This window comes from Microtus pennsylvanicus, chromosome 11 (genome assembly GCF_037038515.1).
Source record: "Microtus pennsylvanicus isolate mMicPen1 chromosome 11, mMicPen1.hap1, whole genome shotgun sequence".
NCBI classification, from domain to species: Eukaryota; Metazoa; Chordata; class Mammalia; order Rodentia; family Cricetidae; genus Microtus; species Microtus pennsylvanicus.
In genome coordinates, this window is record NC_134589.1 from 58,638,690 (window position 1) to 58,659,563 (window position 20,874).

Here is a 20,874-nt window from a genome sequence, read left to right on the forward strand (position 1 = left end):
CTGAAAAAGCCAAGGAATGAGAAGTCTGGGAGTCTTAAAAATCTCCAGCAGATCCCCTGGGATCTAATGTCCACCCTGTCCAGCTCCTGCTTAGGAAAGGTCCGAGAGAGCCTTGAGCTCCTGTCCCAGCTACATTGATGTCCTGTGCTAAGGCAGGTCAAAGGAGAGAGCAGAAAGGAAATTAGCAAACCATTTTCAGATGAATGAAAATAAAAATACAGCATGTCAAAACATACCTGAGATCCCAGCCCTCAGGGGGCAGAAGCAGGAGACCGCAAGTTTGGGGACAGCCTGAGCTATATAATAAGACCTTTTCTTAAAAACAAAACAGCTAAGGCAATGTTTACACCACGAATGTGCATGTTTCCAATCAGTAGCCGAACCTTATACCTTAAAACTAGAAGGGGAGAAAACAACCAAAATCAAGGAGAAGGCAAGAAATAAGGAAAATTAATAGCATAAGTTATTAGAGTGAGAACCAAAGAAATACAACAAGTCATGAAGCAAAAAGCTAATCCTTTGAGACAATCAACAAACTTTGATAGATAATCAACAGTGAATCTTTACTAAAACTGACCAAGGAAATAAGATAGGAAAGGCTTTGGGTGTGGCTCGAGGTGCTTGCCTCGGCTGTAAGGCCCTGCTCAACTCCTAGCACTGAAAGAGAAATGAAACGAGAGAAGGTTCAAGAAACTAACGTCAGGAGGAAATTGGGGGACATTTCTGCTGACGGTGAGAAGTTCTATAGGTAGATGATGGCAATAGATGTACAACATTGGGAGTGGGCTGTAAGCTGCTCTATGTTAATATAGCAGAGTGTATATCAGGAGAGCTACGTCCCAATTATAAATTACAAATAGTTATTATGATACAAGTTGTGGAAAAGACATTGAAGACTATTAAAAGTGAACAAAACGTAAACAACTAAACAGAGTATAAGATCGCCATCTGTCAAACCCACTCTCCGTGCTCAGATTTCTTCTCTCATACTCTTCTCCCACACTGTAATCACAAGTCATAATTTTAGTTGAAAGCGTAATTGGATTCAAAAAGGAGATGCCTTCCTCTAGCTCCTTTTTCAGATAGTAACTGTCTGCCATATTCAAAAGATGAATATCAGTGCAACCACTAGATATAAACGAACACTTGCTGCCAATCAAATGTCTTTCAGCACTTGTATCTAGCTAACGTAATTACAGAGGGCCGGGGAGACCTACAAACAAAGCATTGGCCACATCCTCCAGGTAGCTATCCTCTTCCCGTGTCCATGCCAGGTATCAAGAACCAATGTGAGGCCGGAGAGATGGTTCAGAGACTAAGAGGACTGTGGCTCTCGAGAGAACAGGGCTTGGTTCCCAGCACACACATGATGGTTTCCCTGTGGCTACCTCTAACTCCAGTTCTAGGGATCCAACACCCTTTTCTGACCTCCACGAGCACCAGGATCACGTGGTTCACATCCTTAGATGCAGGCAAAACACTCACGCATAAAATAATGTGAACAAGTCCAATTTAAAATGTTTAAGGAACAAATATGAACGGTGTGTTGGTGGCGACATCCAGCAAGAGTGGCGGTATCCGAAGCTGTCCGCTAGTAGACAGCAGGCCCGTTGGTTAACCAGAAGACAACCAAACTGTCAGGTTTGCTGGAAACACTATTTTCCAGTCTCTAAGTCTTACTGGATCCTGTTAAGAAGCTTTAAAAACAAATAATGAATCCTTTTCAGGAGACATCACAAAGGTGACTTCCTCCTTGAAGTGGCAATGTGATTGTCCAGGTGCTCCACTAGAAGGCTTGCTCACAGTTCCCTGGGGATTAGATCAATTCACTGAGCATAGGTATTTCTCAGCACCCACCTGCTAAAAATGTAGCCGTCGCGGACCACAAAGATCATACCCGTGTAGACACAGATCTTAGCCCCACACACTTCTCACAAGGCCAGTGTATGAGGAGTATCAGGAAATCTAGAGCCTGACTGGTCAAACAGCTATCAGGATATTAAATAGACATCCCCCGGGGGAATCCACTTACTCTTTTTATCAAGTAATATAGCATTGTGTTTCACGGCACTTTAATGCCCTGAGGGTAAAAAGCATTATCCGTTTAGCCTATAAAACCGTAGGCACAGCAGAATCATTAGTTGGCCGAGGTAGCCTTTCACGTGAGCCCAGCTGTGAGCTCAGAAAGCTGTAACAGGCGCCAAGCAGCCAGCAGCACTGAATTTGAACTGGAATGGAAAATGGAACCCGTTTGCAAAGCCGGAAAAGAACCTAGTTTGTAGACTTTGAAGGATAAACTTTTAAAATGTCTTTTGTTATTTTTAACACTTTGACATGTGGATTATTTTAAGGTTTCGTGAGCACATTTCCTGGCAGAAAGACCAAGTTCAAGAATTCTAAGTTTAGATGTGGCGTTGTTTGGGAGGATCTGTCGATGGCTAGTGGATGTGAGTTTATCGTGTGTCACATGTTTTCTGTGATCTCAGCAGACAATAGGCCGGAGAAAGATCACAAGTCCAACCCGGGCTACGTAGGGAGACCTATTCTCCCTCCACCACATTTCCCCCAACAACGCCTGTTGTTTCTCAGGAGAAACAAGCTAGGGCAGGAAAGAATGTCTGACAGGGAGGATGGTGGTAGAGATGGGTAGAGGTGGGGAGGAAGCAGAAAGGGATGAGGAAAAGAAGGGCCGGGAGAGAGCGGCAGTACACAGAGGGACCCATCCGCGAAGACCGCAGTCTACATAGTGCTGGGGAAAGGAGGGAAGGCCACAGCCACACGCACCCCCGCGACTCCCCAGCACCTACTTAGGATGCTTGAAGGCCATCAGGCACCGCTCGTACTTTCCCACCATGCTCCAGGCCATGACCAGGCCATCGACGCCTCCAGAGACGAGATGCCACTCGTTAAAGAACAGGCACTTTACGGCTCCCTCGTGTCCCGTGAGTGTCTGCAAGAGAAGATGCCTCTTCTTTCAGACTCTCTCCATTCAGACTGTCACTCCTCCGCTAGCCAGAGCTGGAGGCTTCTTTGGCAGAATCCCAATGCTATACTCCCCTCCTGTGTGAGTGCCCCACGCTTAGCGTGGCCTGCAGCTGACTTAACTTCTCTAGGAAGGCCAGAGAAGCCCATGCCTCCGTGTTAGCGCCTTCCCCACTCAGGAAAAATGTGAGTAAGTTAAGTTCTTGTTCTGATGGGTCAGCGGCTGGAACAGGCACCATCTCGCTGGAGCACAGAGAGGCCTCAAGTCCCTCTTCCCTGCGGTCATCCTGAGCTCTTTGCCACGTCTCAGAGGGTGTGTATGGGCATCCTTGTGCCCTTAGCTGAGGCTCAACCACAATGACAGGACTGGTATGGGAAAATCCTACATTTCACTGTGATCCTGTGGTCCTGGCGCAAGCGAGATCTTGCTAGTACCCACTAAAGCCAGGAGTCCAAATCCAGCAAGAAAGTTTGTGGACACACGCTGTGGTTTGAATGCACCCCAAAGAATCCAGGTGTTAGAAGTTGAACCCTCAAATTCCTAAGTAGTGTTGGGCCTCTGAGAGGGCTAGCACTGCAATGCTCTGCTCTCGGGAATGTATTATCTGGTCAAGGGCTTGTGGCCTATCCCAGGAGAGACTTTGTAGTAAGAAGAGTTAGTCTCTGCCACGCTTCTCTGTCTCACCATCTCTTGCTCATCTTCACCATGGCATGGCCCGTCACAAAGGCCTTTACCAGATGCCAGCACTGCTCTTAGATGTCTCAGCCTCCAGAACTACGAGCTAAACAACCTTCTATGTTAGACTAAAAAACCTTCTTTGTTAGCCTAAACAACCTTCTATGTTAGACTAAAAAACCTTCTTTGTTAGCCTAAACAACCTTCTATGTTAGCCTAAACAACCTTCTATGTTAGACTAAACAAACTTCTATGTTAGACTAAATAACCTTCTATATTAGACTAAACAACCTTCTCTCTTAGACTAAACAACCTTCTATGTTAGACTAAACAACCTTCTCTGTTAGACTAAACAACCTTCTATGTTAGCCTAAACAACCTTCTCTGTTAGACTAAACAACCTTCTATGTTAGACTAAACAACCTTCTCTCTTAGACTAAACAACCTTCTATGTTAGACTAAACAACCTTCTATGTTAGACTAAACAACCTTCTATGTTAGACTAAACCAAACAACATCTAATGGCTTTCAAGATGTCAGGTGTTCTCTTATCATTAGTAAGGACAAAAATTACTTTTCCAACACTCATTTTTTTTTTTTTTTTTTGCTTTACTGAAATTAGTGGTAGTGGGGCTTCCTTAGAAAAAGAGGAAATAATTTATTGGTGAAAAAAGAAGCATATGTCCATTCCCTTGCCATCACTCGGGCCAGGAAAAGGCACTTTACCTCACCGGTTACAAGGCCCTGGGGCTCATAAACTCTGCAGCCTTCATCCATTGACAATGGGGAGCCCGATGTGGGGTGGAGCCTACCTGACCTACCCTGAATGTCTTTGGAGATACTTTGATTTTCCCTGGTTGCTGGCTGTAACTCAGTTGCTTGAGTGTGATCTAGGGAGCTGCGTGGAGCAACAGACCTTCGTGCCCCTTCTAACCGGTCACCAAGGTTCCTACCCACTGGCAGCTCACCTTCAGCAGCTGAGCTGTGGCAATGTGCCACACCTTGACTATGCCTCGCTCACAGCTGCTCACAATGTAGGTCTCGCTGATCCTGGCAGCCAAGATGGGATCTTTGTGTTTAAATGTCTTCAGGCACTTCCCTGTGTCTATGTCCCATTCTGAAGGGGAGAGGGTGACAGGAGAGGAAAGGGGAAGGGGACAGGGTTATAGTGAAGTTTGCTCCTTGTCATGCAACTGAGCTTACTGAATCTTACCCAGAAACCTTCACCTGGCTGGTACCCCTTCAGGCTCCCCTGCCAACAGACCCATGGGAAAGCCAGCAATGCAGGGGGCCTTCTCTCTGACCCTGGGACTCTGCCTTGGAACGGCCCTGCTGGACAACCAGTGTGCAGCAAGCCTGGATTACGCTTGCTGTTGAACATAGTTCTTGAAAGTCAAGGCATAGCTAGTGCCATGACCCTTCCAGGTGCTCTCTTCCTGGCCACGCCTTCCATCCACAGAAGGCGAGTTGCCATCCTTTCTTGGCGTTTCTCGCTCTGACAGGGTGATGCATTGGTATTTTGTTAATTGTGAACTTGGAGCCTTAATTTGGCCTTTTAAAATGCTGGACTCAAAATTGTATCCTGATCACTCAGTTAGTTTGACGAGGTCAGGGCCTAACTCCCCTGTCCCCAGTCTCAGCCCCACTGGAGGTGTTCTGTTGATTCAGCATGCAGTCTCCCACACCAGCCCTGTGACATGGGTCACAATGCTGGGACTTGAACCCCTGGCCCTGGACTTAGTCAGAATGCCCCATTGAGGGCCTTGGAGATGAACGCTCTCAGATGGTTTGGAGGCTGTGACTACCCGTCCATCACAAACCCTCATCTAGACAGTTTTCACCGTGACTTTTGCACCTCACGAAACTGTGGTGGCAATGACATTCGTTCAGATGGATAAAGACATGGCAGTCGGGGGAGTGACTCCTTTGCTGGGTCTGAGCGCTGTTATTTCCCGTGTCCTTTCTCTCTGCCTGTCCCTCAGAGGTAGTGACTCCCCAGGTCTCTGTTTTCTCTCCTTCTTCCTGCTTTCCTGAAGATGCTCGATCCATGCTCAGGTCTTGCGTCTTTCATTATGAGTTCATCCCACCACAGTCACAGGCTCCGCATCCTCAGATTTGACCAAACACCACAGATCACAATATTTGGTAATGAAAACGGTATCTATACTAGACGCTGTAGACACACACACACACACACACACAGCTTTTGTGGCATTGTAACTAAACAATAATGAACAACTATTTATATGACATTTGCATTTTGTTATGTGTTATGTATTATCTAGAGGGTTAAAGCATACAGGAGGATGCATAGGAGCTCAACACAAGTGTCATCTCTTTCACATAAGGCACACATGCATCCCCAGATGTAATTGGTATCCATGGGAGGAGCTCCTGACATCAGTCCCCTCTGGATACATTGAAATAAACAACTATCAAAGGCCACCTATCTAGATCCCTCTCCCAGTGCATCCGTTTCCAGGAATTTCTCCCTTGAATGTCCTCATGAATCTCATTGCATTTGCTCTCTAAGGCTGCTAGAACATTCTGCCTCAAGGTTTCTGGCTGAAATAAAAGTGGATTGTCTCTTACAGACGTGAGACATGATACCGCATGACGAAAGTCAAGGAGTCAGCATGAGTATGCTCCCCTACAGCAAGGCCAAAGGAAACTCATTTCTCCGTGGCCTTCTAGAAGCTACCCTATCCCTTGGTTCATGACCCATTCTTCCACCTTCAAAGTCAGCAACCTCCCACCTCCCCAACCCTCTTTCACAGTCAGACTGCCATCGGATTACAGTCAAAAACACTTCTTTTTTTATGGAGCCACAGAATACATCAGCCCACCGTCAATAATATTCCAGAATAATCTCCACATTCTAAGGTCATTAACTTAATCATATCTGAAAAAATCCTTTTTTGCTTCCCAAGATGTTTTAGTCCATATGCTGTTGCTTGAATGAAATACCTGACGTATGTGTTTACAAAGAGAAGACTTTATTCGGCTCAGTGGCCTAAAGGTTCCAGGGCATGGTGCTAGCTACTAGCATCAGCTCAGCTCTGTGGGGGACTCTCTTGGCTGTATCATATCATGGTAGAAATGAACGTGTGTGTGTGTGTGTGTGTGTGTGTGTGTGTGTGTGTGCGTGTGTATGCGTGTGTATGTGTAAGGAGGAATACTGCTAAGCCAGAAGCTAGGGAGCAACTGGAGTCTCCTGATCCTTTCTGTGAGCAATGCCCCAAGTCGGCCCCAAAACTTCCCAACCATATTCTTTGTCGCTTCTGCCTGCCACAGTGGTGACCAAACTTCCAACACTTGAGCGTTTAGGGGAAACACAACCTAGCACAAGATAATATAGTCACCAGTTCCAAGATAATATAGTCACCAGTTCCAAGATAGTATAGTCACCAGTTCCAAGGGTTAGGATGTAAACATTTTTGCTTGGGCATTGCTCTGCCCGCCCTACTTGACTCGTCCTAAACTTGAAATGTCCACGACCTCCTCTCTATTTCCTCCCTACTTTGTTCTCCCGCTATAATGTTTGTTATGTCTGTGAATTATATCTTTATATGACTGTCAGCTGAATTTTTTTCTAAATGGCATTATTACTTGCTTTTATAGCCTTCTTTTTATATCCAGTTAATGAGAACGTCCTGGCAATTTCCCCTCTGGAAGTCTCTCACCTGGGCCATTGACTATGAAGCTACATCCACCTGAGTTTCTTCATATTTGCCTGTTCTCAAGTATTTTGAAGACACGGTGGTAGTTTTCTAAAATATCTTCATTTATTCCCTGTCCCCACACAGTCACCCTCTTCCAAGTTCTTCCTAACTCTCACCTGAGTCACTGTCTGAAGTGCATATTCCATCTTGTCGGGGCCACAGGTGAAAGCAAGCACATTTGGGGCTTCCAGGCTCGGTTCTGCATGGTGTTGCAGAAAGTTCTCCATAGCTGGTCCCCAAAGGAGCTCAGAAGAATACCCAATACCACGCACAGCAGTCCAGTCACAACAGACAGTGGGAAGGACTCAGTGCAGCCGGCTTCATCCTCCTGCACATCTGTCTGTCCTTCTTCACGCTGCTTGAACTATCTCCCGCTGTCTGCCTATGAAACTACTAGTCCTTCCGCTCACACTCACGTGGCATCCTGCTGATGGGGTGTTTCCTAATTTACCCTTATTTCTATGGTCCCTTTGAACACTGCATGCAGTTAGAAGCACATGACTGAGAGCCAGTCTTTGATTCAAATCCCTACTTTTTCTTCTTGTAGCTCTGATTGTGACTACTTTTCTGTCTCGGGTTGAGACGGTGACAAAGTCTAGAATCACCTGGGAGATGGGCCTCAGAACACGTCTTTTGGGGATTATCTTAATTATATAATTGAGGTGGGATGATCCACCCACTGTGGGTGGTACCATTCCCTAGGCAGGGATTCTGAAGTACTGTTGGCTGGGTAGATTGACAGACGTATGAACAGATGCACAGATAAGAGAATAAGGAGCAGGTATAGAAACGAGCGAAGCAAAAATTGAGTGAGGCGGAAGATGCCTGAAATTCCAGACCCCAGGAGGCTGAGCTAGGAGGATTAGGAGTTCAAAGCAGCCCAGGCTATATCCTGAGACCCTGTCTAAGGTGGAGAGGAGGGAAAGAAAGAAGGGGAGGGGAGGAGGGGCAAGGGAGAGAAGGGGAGGGAAGAGGAGAAAATGAGGAAATTAAGGCAGATTTCTTACCTTTCACCTGTGCGTCTTTTGCTCCAGATACAAGCCTGTTCTTATATAAATCCAGGCAAGTGATTGTCCCCTGGTGGCCATAGAAGATTCGTATGCAAGCCCCAGTTGTCACATCCCAGTATCTGCAGAAATGGGGGTGGGGTGGAGATTTTCTGAAGGCCCCAAGGGTCCTATTGTACAGGGTTCGTTTAAATAAGTAGGTAGTTAGTACGCAGTAGGTAGTTAGTAGGCAGCAGGGCCTTGCCACCATCAGCACTGGTAAGATCATCCTCACTGAGAAACCAAATCAGCAACGTGTGCACTTCAGGACAAGGTAAGCAAGTCTGCTGGGCACAGACCAACCTACAAAGCTCAGAATCATTCCTCTGTCTACCCATAGCCAAACTGAAAGCACATGGCTGTGATGCCATTCTTAGTTAAATGGAATAAGAGTGCACAAGTCTGTTCTAAAGAGAGTTTTAGACAGAACAAAGAAGGGGGCTGGAGAGATAACTCAGTAAGAAAGACAAAGGCCTGAGTCTGAACCCTGGAACCCAAATAATACAGAGCCTGACATGGTGACCTGTGCTTGCACTGTGAGTGCTGAGGATGTGGCAGATCCCTGAGACTTATTGACTGGTCAGCCTAGCCTGCTAGGTGAGTTCGAGGCCAGTGATACACTTGAGCCCAGAAGGGAAATGGTGGCTCCACACTGAGAAAGAAAATGTCTTGCATTTGGGAAGTCCCAGGTTCAGTCTCCTACGTTGGGAGCATCCTGAGGAGTGAGAGGGAAAATAGAGGCAGAGATAGAGTAAACTAACAGACAGATAAGTACAGAAATAAAGCCTTATGGAGACTAGCAATGATCACACAGTGTCACTGGCACTTTTTCATGAATGGTGCTGACATGGCTGGGGATGCCAGTGAAGAGCCTCTTAAAACAATACAAGGGCAGAACAAAGATGGTTTGGGATACAGTGGAGACCTGAAAATGAAAAGCAAAAATAAACTAACATAGGGCTTTAACGAAGACACCACAAAGCCAGACATGATGCTGAATGACTATAATCCTCAAATTCAGGAAGCTAAGGAGGGAAGGTTGCCCTGAGTTCAAGTCTAGCCCAGTTACATAGCTAGATACTTAAGAAAAACATCACCCAAACTCATGCACACAGACACCAGATGTCGTGTGACCAAGATCATCTGTGGGAGCACCCTAGGGCTAAACACCAGAACTAACACAAACATTCATCTGTACAAATATTCACCCAGGAAAACACTGCCCCACACAAATCAGCTCTGACTGCTGTGCACATCATATGGCAAATCTCAAACCGAGTCCAGGGCAAGAACCAAGTGTTTCCAAAGTACAATTTCGTTTATTTATTTTGACTCAAAACGTGGGTATAAGTAGATAGTTAATATTTTTGAAAATCTATAAGCAAGAAGAAAAATCTATAAAATACAAAAGAATAATCAATATAAAACTTTGGGCAACATTACCCCATCTGGAAAAAAAAAGAAAACAAGGAGGAGGAAGTCACTCAGAGGTCAGGGAAGGGCTCTTTCCTGGTCTGAGCATGAGTGTTCATTGCATTCTTTAAAATATAAGAGGCTGAAGGGATGGCTCAGCCATTAACCCAAGTTTGGTTCCTGCACCTACACCAGACAGCTCTGGGGCATCCCACACCCTTTTCCAGCCTCCAAAGGCAACTGTGCTCATATCCATATACCCATTCACAGACACACACACACACACACACACACACACACACACACATATATACACATAATTTAAAAAAATTTTAAATCTCTAAAACTAAAATAAATGAATATATAGTTCAAACATGATTTGATTCCACAATATATTCTACATTAAAAAAACTAGTTTCCATTGAAGGGATTTATTTTTTTTAAAACATAAATTATATCTTTATTTAAGAATATTTTAAAAAATGAAAAAAAAATACCAGATTTTCAATGTCCCCATCTGATAACTTACAAATCTGTTTCAAAGTTTAAACAGTAAACAAAATCTTGACTTTTATCTTGCAAAAAAAATCTACTTTTATAGATATTCTAGAACTATTAGAATTCAAGATAACCTATAAATAAATACAAATGGAAGAAGCGTGCCATGCGTGCCTCTCACAAAAGGCCAGTCTTTGCTGGCCCTAGGCAGAACAGTGACCATGACCTTGTGTCTCTCACCTGATACTCAGGTCGTAACTCCCACTGAAAAGGACCTTCTTCTCATTAGACAGGAAGAGAGCCCTGACGCTGCCTGCATGGCCTCGGAACTCGGTCGGCATCTCCTTGGCCTGCAGGACGTTCAGAAGGTGGATCTTCCGATTGGATGATACGGCCATTAGATCTCCCCCACTATAGTGGGTGATTCTGTTTTGGTCCTTCCTGAGTTCCAGGGTGTAGAGGGGATGGATTACAGGAAAGAGGAGTTAGCATCCTTCCTGGGCTCCCATAGCCCCTGACTTTTGCCTGCATCCGTGGAATAAGGAAATGTAGGGCCTTTCAGAAGGCAAGGCCAAGTGATAATGGGACCTGATGATCCCTGCCTCACGCCACAGAAGTCAAGGAGGATTAAACCCCAAAGACATGGGTAAATTTACTTTAAAAATTATATATTCTGCTTATGTACACTATGTCTCCCAAAGGTAGACTAGACGGAGAGCCGTTCCCAAACCTAATTGACCATGGTAGTCTGTTTCTCATAGAAAACTTGAGAGGAATAAAGTTGGGAAGTCCCATGCACACTGAGTTTTCTTTCTGTCTTTCCCCCTTAACCAGTAGCCCAGGAGCAGTTGTTAGGATCAGATTACTAGGCCCATGAGTACCACTGACAGTAAACAAGGATGTGGCCCTTGGTCACAGCGACCTTTACAGTCACTCAGCTCACCACTGCCAGGTGAGAGGAATTGATTTCCTAATCAGAAAACTACCACAAAAATTGGCTATTCTGAACAAGATAACCAAATAATTGACCAAGCCAGTGGAAACACTCCTCCATGGCCTCTGCATCAGCTCCTGCCTCCATGTTAGTGGCGGCTGTCTCTTGGTGATACGATTTCAGGAGACTTGTATTTCTCTGTGCACTGGCTGGGATTGAAAGGACTTTTCTCCGTGTGTGCTCTCAAGTTAGAATAAGACAACAGAGAAATTTCAAGGAATCAAAGATTTTATGTGTGTAATCTGTACAAAAGTTTTTTCGGTCAGGATACCTAAAACTAAAGAAGGTGTCCTGGGCTGCAGGAACGGTGCAGGTTGAACATTCGTTGTTCAAACAGGAACTTATGCAAGCTCAAACCTGGAGCCTAAGTGGAGGAGCTCGGCCTTCCCAAGTCAGTGAAGGTCCAGAGAGGCTTACAGTGCCAGCCGGAGTACCACAGCAAGGGTCCCTAAAGATCGAAGTCCTCAAGCCAGGGCTTACGTGTCAGAGAGAATGCGGATGTTGTAGGTGCCGCAGAAGACATTCCTCTCCTCCATCTGTACCATCTGAGTTTCCTGGTTCTGGTACGCAGTCCACAAGTTGTAATCATTCTGAAGGAGACATAGTCAGAGTCAACGGTAGAGTCCTGGATGCACTGCCCCCATCCCCAGTCTCCCATGGACTCTTTCCTTCAAGGATGTAGCTGCTGTTTAGGGTTGATGGCGAGAGGCCCATAAGTGGGCACTAAAGTTACCTGTGAGAGAAAACACTAAGATGTGGGTACTACACTTCATGTTTCACCTCTGAATTTTCTACACTTCAGCTCTGCGCGTTTTCATGGCTGAATTCCAAGTGTTGCCTAGAGCGCAACTCTACTGAATATGAGTACACGTGAGCAAGCTCACACGGGCATGCTCACGTGGATATGCTCACACGGGCATGCTCACGCGGGCATGCTCACACGGGCATGCTCACGTGGAGATGCTCACACAGGCATACTCACACGGGCATGCTCACACAGGCTAGATCACGTGGACATGCTCACTCAGACAAGCTCACACAGACAAGCTCACATGGGCATGGGCATGTACATCAAATTACAGCTGCCTTTGACCAACCATCTCACAAAATCGGGATGTTGCATTTGTAGTACAGGTACCCAGTAGCACAGAACACAGCAGAACATCAACCACATGGGAAACTGTGCTGCACTTGGTACAGTTGAGTCCAGTGCGCGTATGCACCTGACCATGTCCCTGCAGCTGACTCACCAAGTAGACCACTCGCCCACATGGTACACTCATCATCTTACAGGTGACACATTTCTGAGACTCAGAGAGGGAAAGTGAGTTTTATCAAACCTCAACAGGGTGATTCCCTTTGCTTCTCGCCTTCCCTTCTTCTTCCCCCCTTTCCACCCTCCTTCCCTCCAGGCATCCACCACACAATTTCTGAATGGCTCCAGCCTGCCAGGCATGGCAAATTCTAGTATAGAAGACTGAACTGAACATCTACTTCCGTTCCTTTTCCCAGCCCTCAAGAAGCTGGAAAGCAGACACACTCAACTTGTAGGAAAGAAAGAGGGAGGCTGTCGTGAGAGCAAAGACTACGACATCATGTGTGCATCAGGCAGGGCCCAAGAACATCCCCTTGGAAGTCTCCTTCAAGCTCAGCGTTCTCCTCTGTGTCCTGGACCCTCCTTAGATGCCTTCATCCCTCTGTTAACTCTTGAGCTGTAGCCACAGAGATGCTCCAAAAGAATCAGCAGACCTGCCTTATCTCCAGGGCCCATGAAGCTTTTTAGACATAAAAGAGAAATAAGCACATGCACGTGTGTGTGTGTGTGTGTGTGTGTGTGTGGTGTGTGTGTGGTGTGGTGTGTGTGTGTGGTGTGTGTGTGTGTGTGTGTGTGTGTGTGTGTGTAACATGTGCCTCTGTCACTCAACTGACTAGAAGTCCTTAAGCTTTTCTGACCCTCAGTTTCTTTATTGACAAAATGGATAGATGAACCAACTTGGAGATGAAAACTTACAGATAAATAAGATTCACAAACGTCTTTTCTTAGTTTACGTAGTTTATGAAAATGTCTTCTAACTGGCAGCTTTCTTTTTTTTTTTTTAAGGTAAGAGGTTCCATTTTTTTGCTTTTGTTTCTGAGCCAGTTCAAGCTGACCACAAACTCACTATGGAACCTAGCAATCCTGCCTCAGCTGAGATTTCAGACATGTGCCACCACACCTGGCAATATAAGAGATTTCACATAACTCTGATTTTTTTCCCTTCTCCTGAAAGCTCCAATTTTCTGGGAGGTCAGATTCCACAGTCCTCGATGGCATGATTAGCTGGAGCTGTGAAGCTACCAGGCCCTTTGGGAGGGCAGTAGGCTCTCGGTTCATCACGGTCTCTCTAGCCTTTACGGCCCATGCCGCCCACTCTCTCCTCTGTGTTCTCTGCCTGGCCCTGCACACACATGAACAAACCATCTCTAAGTTGTACTCCGCGCAGGTTCCCTATGGGCCCCCAAGTCAAGCCACCCTTCCCTGAAGTATCCTTTTAGTACCAACTGAACATTTCTGAATAAATGGAACTTCAGCAGAGCAGAAGAAGTAGAAATCTCATGGTCTCGGGGATAACTACAATGCCTAGATAGTAAATGCACAATGCTCCAAGTATCTTCCCTTCGTTCTACAGTACTGCCTAAGAAGTGATGAGCAGAGCTATGGGTAATGGAGTCATCCTCCCATCAAGGAGCAGAATGGACCTGGCAGTGAGGTAAGCAATCTGGCATTCTAAACAAGCCTTGGCCCTCTTTTCCTGCTCTTCTCATTCTAAAGCAGCGGACTCAAGTGCCCTTGAGATGTGTGGATTCCCGGGACAAAGGGGAATCCGAGGCATGGCTGACTCTGTTCCCAGCCTCTGAAATCTCCACTTAGATGACTTTAATGCCACTGACATAGACCACTGGGGAGGACACCCAGTGAATTCCACTCATCCAGCAGACGATGCCAAGGCTTACGTAGAAGGAGTGACTTGTATGTGGGTAGCAGCACAAAACTTATGTCTCCTTCAGAGAGTGGCACCTCCCACGAACCTAGGTCCTTGTTTGTGGGTGTCAGCCTTCAATGGCCGACAGGAACACGACACCTGCGGCTGCTTACCCAGACATCAGGGAGACCCACCTTTGTTCTCAGCTTCCACTTCTGACTTTTTGATCGCGAACGCTTCCCGTCGTCTGCTATTTTAGGGACTGGAATGTTGACTTTGCTGGCATAATTAGGATCTATTCCCCTTGTGTAGGACCCCTGCGTGGTTTAAAAAGAAAGCAAGACTTCACGTGGACATCAGCACTCTATGTATATTGTACTACCCATAATAACTAAAATGTAGAACTAAGTAAGTATCCATTAAAGAAGAATTTTAAAAAGTTTATGTGTGTGTGTGTGTACATGTATGCATCTCCACAATAGAATGCAAGAAAATAGAAATACAAAGGAAATCCTGTCGTTTGCAGCAATGTGCACAAAAGCAGAGAACATCATGTTAAGTGAAATAAGCCAGACACATAGAGACAAATACATGATCTCACTGTGCAGCATCTAACAAAGTTGAGATCATAAGAAGTATAAAGAATAGTGATCACCAGAGACTGAGGTGTTCCAGGAGGGTAGGTGGCAGAAATTGTGGTCAAAGGACACATAGAGTTAGACGGGAAGAAGTTTAAGAGATCTATTGTATGGTAAGTTCACAATAGCTAATGAAGATATATTGTATTGTATTCTTGAAAATGCAAAGCTAAGTGCGCGCTCTCTCTCTCTCCAGAGAGAAGTGATGTATTCATTAGTGGCATTTAACCATTCCACAATGTATATATACTTCAAAACATCATATCCTATATGATAAACACTTACAATGTTATCAATCATCTCGAGAAAAATACTTTGTGGTACTAGGTGTTGAACTAAACACTCTACCACTGAGCTACATCCCCAGACTTAAATATATTTTTAAAACACACACACATGAAATAACTCCTCTTCGTTTCTACTCTCCAGGAGAAAACAGGGAAACTAGTTCTTGATGAAATCTGAAGATGGTCAAGCCCTGAAGGCCCAGACCTGGACAGTTAAGACAAGATTCTGTGTGGACAAATCAAGAAAGATAGTGAATGCCAAATGCCTGGAACGAAGCCGGCATGAAAGAGGGGCAGTTCCTGACAGTGGCCTGCTAACTGTGCCTGCGTCTCTTCCTTTGTCACTACCCGAACTACAAGGTTCGGGGTTAGATCTCAGGTAAGAAACAAGGGTAGAGATGCCAGAGATGCTTACTGTTGGAGAAAACTTCCTGTTAACCTGAACCCACTGCATGTGGGCCTTGTAAAGATGTGGATAGCTTGAAGCTGATTCAGAAGTTTGTGGCTTTCTGGTTGAAGAAGCCACTGTAACTCTTTGTGCAGAGGGAGAATTGTCTGCCTCTCTAAGTTTGGGATCTTGCAGTTCTAGAGATGATGATGACTTAAGAGATCTACTGTATAAGTTCACAGTAGATAACGACGATAGATTATAGTCTTGAAAAGGCAGAGTATTATTGGCGTGCTCTCCACTATATAAGGTGATGTATTCATTAGTTAAGGACAGGCAACCATCTCAGAAGCTAAGGTTCCCAGAGTTTTGCACATGCTAGACAAGCTCACCACCACTGGGCTGGAGTCCCAGTCCTCTGAGTGTTAGGAAGCCCCCGTGTTCTTTAAAGATTTCTGCTTTAAAAGGATTTTTTTGGTCCATTTGTTTAGTTTGTGGGTATGTGTCTATGCGGGTGGGCACATGTACCACAGCACACGTGCGATCACAGGAAAACTTGCAGAAATTTGTTCTCTCTTTTCATCACGTGGATTCAGGGGATCAAACTCAGGTCATCAGGCTTGGCAGCAGGTACCTTCGGCCACCGAACCATCTTTGCCAGCCCACCCCTAAGGTTTCTGTGTTCGTCCCTGCTGAGCACAGTGACTGTGGAAAGGCAGGAGGTCAGAGCACTGGGGAGTGCTGCACGTGTGGGTAGGAAGCCATTTGGGGGTCTATCAGGGAGATGCCAATGTTCAACCTTACTATGGAAACAAAGCTGATCCACAGACATTCCCCTCAGACCCAAAGTACCTGCAAGAAAGTAATCTGGTTCTGGATGAAGGAGTGCATGTTCAGGTCCACCTTGACCTGCTGGGTCAGAGCGGCCCAGTGCTGGCTCACAAGGTGACACTTGTTCAGACTGTTCTTATCCAGCATTCCTGGGAGAAAAAGAAAGAAGGTGGACCTAGAAACCCCCCACAGCTGGGCCCCGATGGGAAGTCTCTGGGAAATCCCCCCAGCTACCCAGCATACTTAGAATGTACTTGGAGATGTGGAGGGGCAGGTAACGGATAAAGTCCCGATATTTGCTGGACCCAGAAGACAGGACTTGAACCTCATCCAGGCTCAGCAGCAGGTTGCACGGATCATCTGCCAGCCTTGATACGCCCGCTTTTCCAGAAATCTGTTTATTCATCTCAGAAATACACTGGAGCAAACTCTTCCCTTTTTCCTCTAGAGCAAAGCCAGAGAAAGGTAGGTGGTTGGATTGCATCTGTGATAACTCTAGTCCCCGGGCAAATCCACTGCGAAGCCTGCCCCCAAATAGGTCTCCGTGTCTAGCCAGGGGCCACCGACTCTTCTCATCGGGCTCTTTTGCCACCGAAACAGAACCTCATGACTCAAACACACAAGTACTTTTCGGCTCCAGATGTAGAGTAAAGACAGATATGGCATCTTAGCTGGAATTTCCTATAAAATGCTCCAATGAAAGAGAAATCAGTCCAGAGAGTGCTTGTCGCGCAAACATAACTACCTGAGTTTGATCCGAAGCACCAACTTAAAAACCATGTGCAGTGGTCCACACCTATAATCCCAGCACGGGGTGGGGGGGGCGGGGGCAGGAAACAGAAAGATCCCTGGGACTCACAGTCTAGCTATCAGTGAGCTCCCAGCTCCATGAGAGATCCTGCCTCAATAATTAAGATGGAGAACAACTAAGAATACCTGAGGTCAACTTCTGACCTCCACGTGTACCACACAGCATCTACACACACACACACACACACACACACACACACACACACACACACATGCACGCACATGCACACGCGTGCACACACAAACACAATACGCTAGTAAAAGAAAAATTGAAACAATTTAAAAGGAGGGAAGTAACGAATTAAAATTGCTGGGTTAAAAGTGTCGCTCAGTGCTGAAGCACTTACTAGCAAGGATGAGGCCTGAGGTTCAGTGACCAGCATTGCACAATTACTAAGACTGCTAAAACATCGATCATCGTTGGTCAGTATGACTAGAGGTCAGATGGCTAGCTATTGTGCTGTTCTATGTACCTCTGAAATGTGAATTTTTCACTTAAAAGGTATTTTGTATTTCTCATGCCTTGTTCATGGGCTGTCATCAATCACACAATGTTTCAGACAGTGGTGGACAGAATGTAGGACCTAGCCTGGTTATACAGTAGGCTACCCCGTCCAGGTTTATGAACATACACGTCATAACGTTCACACAACGGCAGAATCAGCTGGCAATACAATTCTCAAAGCACATCCCTAACTGGGTGTGGCTGCACACCTGTAACCCTGCCGCTTGAGAGGCTCAGACAAGAGCTACAAGTTCAAGCCCAGAGTTAACTAACTCCTTAGCAGATTCCAGGTCAACTTGGACTGATGACCCATGAGTTCATGTGCCTCATTTCAGAGACCATCTTGGGAAGGTCGTCTGGTCTGGAGCCACACTCCATACCACATTAATTTCCCTCAGAAAACTGTATCCAGTGCTTCAAAGACAGCCGCGGATGAGGTGAACTCTAGAGGGCAACCGTGTACCACACCAGGTACAGACACACGGTGGCCAAGGATAGAGGGGAAAACTGTGGGATGCTCTAAAGAGCTCCTTTCTGAGCTCTTTTCAAGAGTGTCTTAGAGAGCCCGCAGGAGTGAACGCATAAGCATGAGAGGCAATCATGACCAGCGTGTAGCCTTCTACCCTTACCAGCTGTCCAAGAGCCTGGCACAGAACACTAAGGGCAAGCTAGTTTTCACAGCTGACGTCCCCAGCTTGTACAGCCTTGTCAGCGCCTCCAACCCCACTGAGTTTCCCCGACCTCATATACAGAAGCCCTTGACTTTATGTAAGGTCACATCCTGGAAAAGTCATCGTAAGTAAGAATAATACCTCGCTGCCACGTGCCTATGATTGTGATAAGTGGGGGAGTCAAGAAGGACCATGAGTTCAAGGTCAGCCAGGGATACATAATAATAAGACTGACCCAAAAAGCCACAACAAAATGTTTTTACTACCCCATAACCATTAAAAAATAAAAAAAAGAAATCTTAAGTCAAACTCTGTAGGTGCTGGTGTTCTCTGACACAGGATGCCATCCAATCACACACAAAAAAAACCACCAAAAGATTTTTTTTTTTAACCAAAAACCCTGTCGGGTGAACAATCTAACTCACCTGATGCTAGAGCCTGGACTTACCAGTAGCGTCTTTCTCATTTTCAGCCCCCATTTTATTGCGCGAAGGTCTGGACATAGGGAACGACATGGGTTTGGGTCTAGCTGCCCAATGGACATATGAAGTGTCAGATGCAGGGTTGTAGCTTTTCTCGGGGAAAAACATTATATCGTTGGAGTCTTGATTGAGGCCTGGTGAACAAAAGCCAAGACAAGTTTGCACTGAAGTAGGTGTACAGAGGGAGATGAAGTAGAGAGACAAGGCCTTGTCTTTCCTCCTTTGGTTAAATGCAGTCAGTTTCTGGAATCTCTCAGTCAATTGCTAATTGAAAAGTGAAAGCAAGCAACCTGTATCTGCAGCAGACATCCACGGAGCTCTTGTCCCTCGTCCCTGACCAGTCCAGCGTAACAACTGCAGCCGCATTTGGTCCGGAGTCAGCATTAAAAGTGAACTAGCGACAGCTTAACATTCCTGGGAGGTTTGCACAGGCTCTGTGCAAATACTATTTTAGATTAAAAAGAACTTGAGCATTTATGGATATTGAGGTCCTAGAATCAACATGCATGCATGTGTATGCACACACACACCGAAAGAGAGAGAGAGAGAGAGAGAGAGAGAGAGAGAGAGAGAGAGAGAGAGAGAGAGAGACTGAGAAGCATCCATGCAGAACAAACCAGAGACTTATTAGTTTTACTCGAGGCCTCTGAGTTTCTGTGTAAAAATCTCGGAAAGCCTCCCCCGGGGCTCCACCGGGAAAGCTATGCTGCAGACTTTGTTAGCCTTCTGTATTTAAGGAGAGAGTGGTGGAGCCATGGGAGGAGCTGCTGGAAGGATGGCTCTCCGAAGCTCTCGCTGATTCCCTTCAACGTATAACCGCCCTTGTAGCAGATTAGAAACCTTAACTTTTAAGGAATACTTATTTTCATGTGCACTAGAGTGCAGATGCCCTTAGAGTTCAGAAGAGGGTGTGAAGATTATGAAGTACCCAGTGTGGGACCTCTGCAAGGCATCTCTCCAGCCCCAGAACTTCTTAACTGTTTAAGAGAGATGATCTCCCAGGCAAAGAAATTTGCCTTGATCTATAACTAGTCTTATACAACCCCAGTGTAAATCGCTGAGTCTTACAGCATTGGATGGAGTCGTAGAAAGAGAACTATGGACATATGTGCACATTGCACAAAAGAGCCCAGTACAGTGGAACATGTTGGGGGCTTTCTGCTGCCATGCTGGATGATCAAGCCCCAAGGCTCGGATTCCCCAGATTTTGTTTCTTTATTATAAACTTAGGGAGCAGCCCACTCATCTAACTTAGTTTCAATGCACTTGGATTCACTCATTTTTTTTCCTCAACTGTCTCGTCCTTTATATCCTTGACACCAAAGATACAAAGAGAGGGGTTGGAGAGATGGCTCAACTGCTACTTGCGGAGGATACAGATTCGGTTCCTCACACCCACACGGCAGCTCACAATAGTTTGTAACTCCAGTTCCAGGGGATCTGATGCCCTCATTTGGTCTCCACAGGCATCAGACATCTGCATGGTACACATACATACCCGTAGGCAAAACAACAAAATAAAGATAGATACATCTTTAAAAAGAAAGGAAGAAGGGAGGGAGGGAGGAGAAAAAGAAAGGAGGGAGGAAGGAAGGAAGGAAGGAAGGAAGGAAGGAAGGAAGGAAGGAAAGCAGGCACACAGAAAGGAAACCAGCTGACATGTATGAGGATCTCGTTGCATCATCTGACTTTGAAATTCCTTTGAAAGTCGTGAACGGCAATGTATGCCTATAATTAACCCCAGCACTTGGGAGGCTGAGGAGGAATACCCTTGAGTTTCTAGAAAATAAGTGAAATGTATGCCCTGGCAATGCTGAAGCACGCATGGGCAGCCCATATATGGCAGGTCTGTTGACCTTGTCCATATTGGGTTCCATGGTCTGAGTTGATGAGGACGACTGACCAGGTCTCTTCCTCAAGAGGGCACCAGATCACATTACAGATGAGTGTGAGCCACCATGTGGTTGC

General features: G+C 45.8%; 1 protein-coding gene across 1 annotated transcript in view; it reads right to left on the reverse strand.

Moving 5' to 3' along the window:
- Fbxw10b (F-box and WD repeat domain containing 10B) overlaps positions 1–20,874 on the reverse strand; it is a 31,531-nt gene that overhangs the window by 8,973 nt on the left and 1,684 nt on the right. The window contains exons 2-10 of the mRNA XM_075989584.1: positions 18,873–19,040; positions 16,682–16,882; positions 16,460–16,587; positions 14,489–14,611; positions 11,812–11,921; positions 10,578–10,778; positions 8,388–8,509; positions 4,627–4,775; positions 2,808–2,950 (exon numbers count right to left, since the gene is read on the reverse strand). Of these exons, the coding sequence (XP_075845699.1) occupies positions 2,808–2,950; positions 4,627–4,775; positions 8,388–8,509; positions 10,578–10,778; positions 11,812–11,921; positions 14,489–14,611; positions 16,460–16,587; positions 16,682–16,882; positions 18,873–19,040 (1,345 nt within the window). The remainder of the gene's footprint in view (positions 1–2,807; positions 2,951–4,626; positions 4,776–8,387; positions 8,510–10,577; positions 10,779–11,811; positions 11,922–14,488; positions 14,612–16,459; positions 16,588–16,681; positions 16,883–18,872; positions 19,041–20,874) is intronic.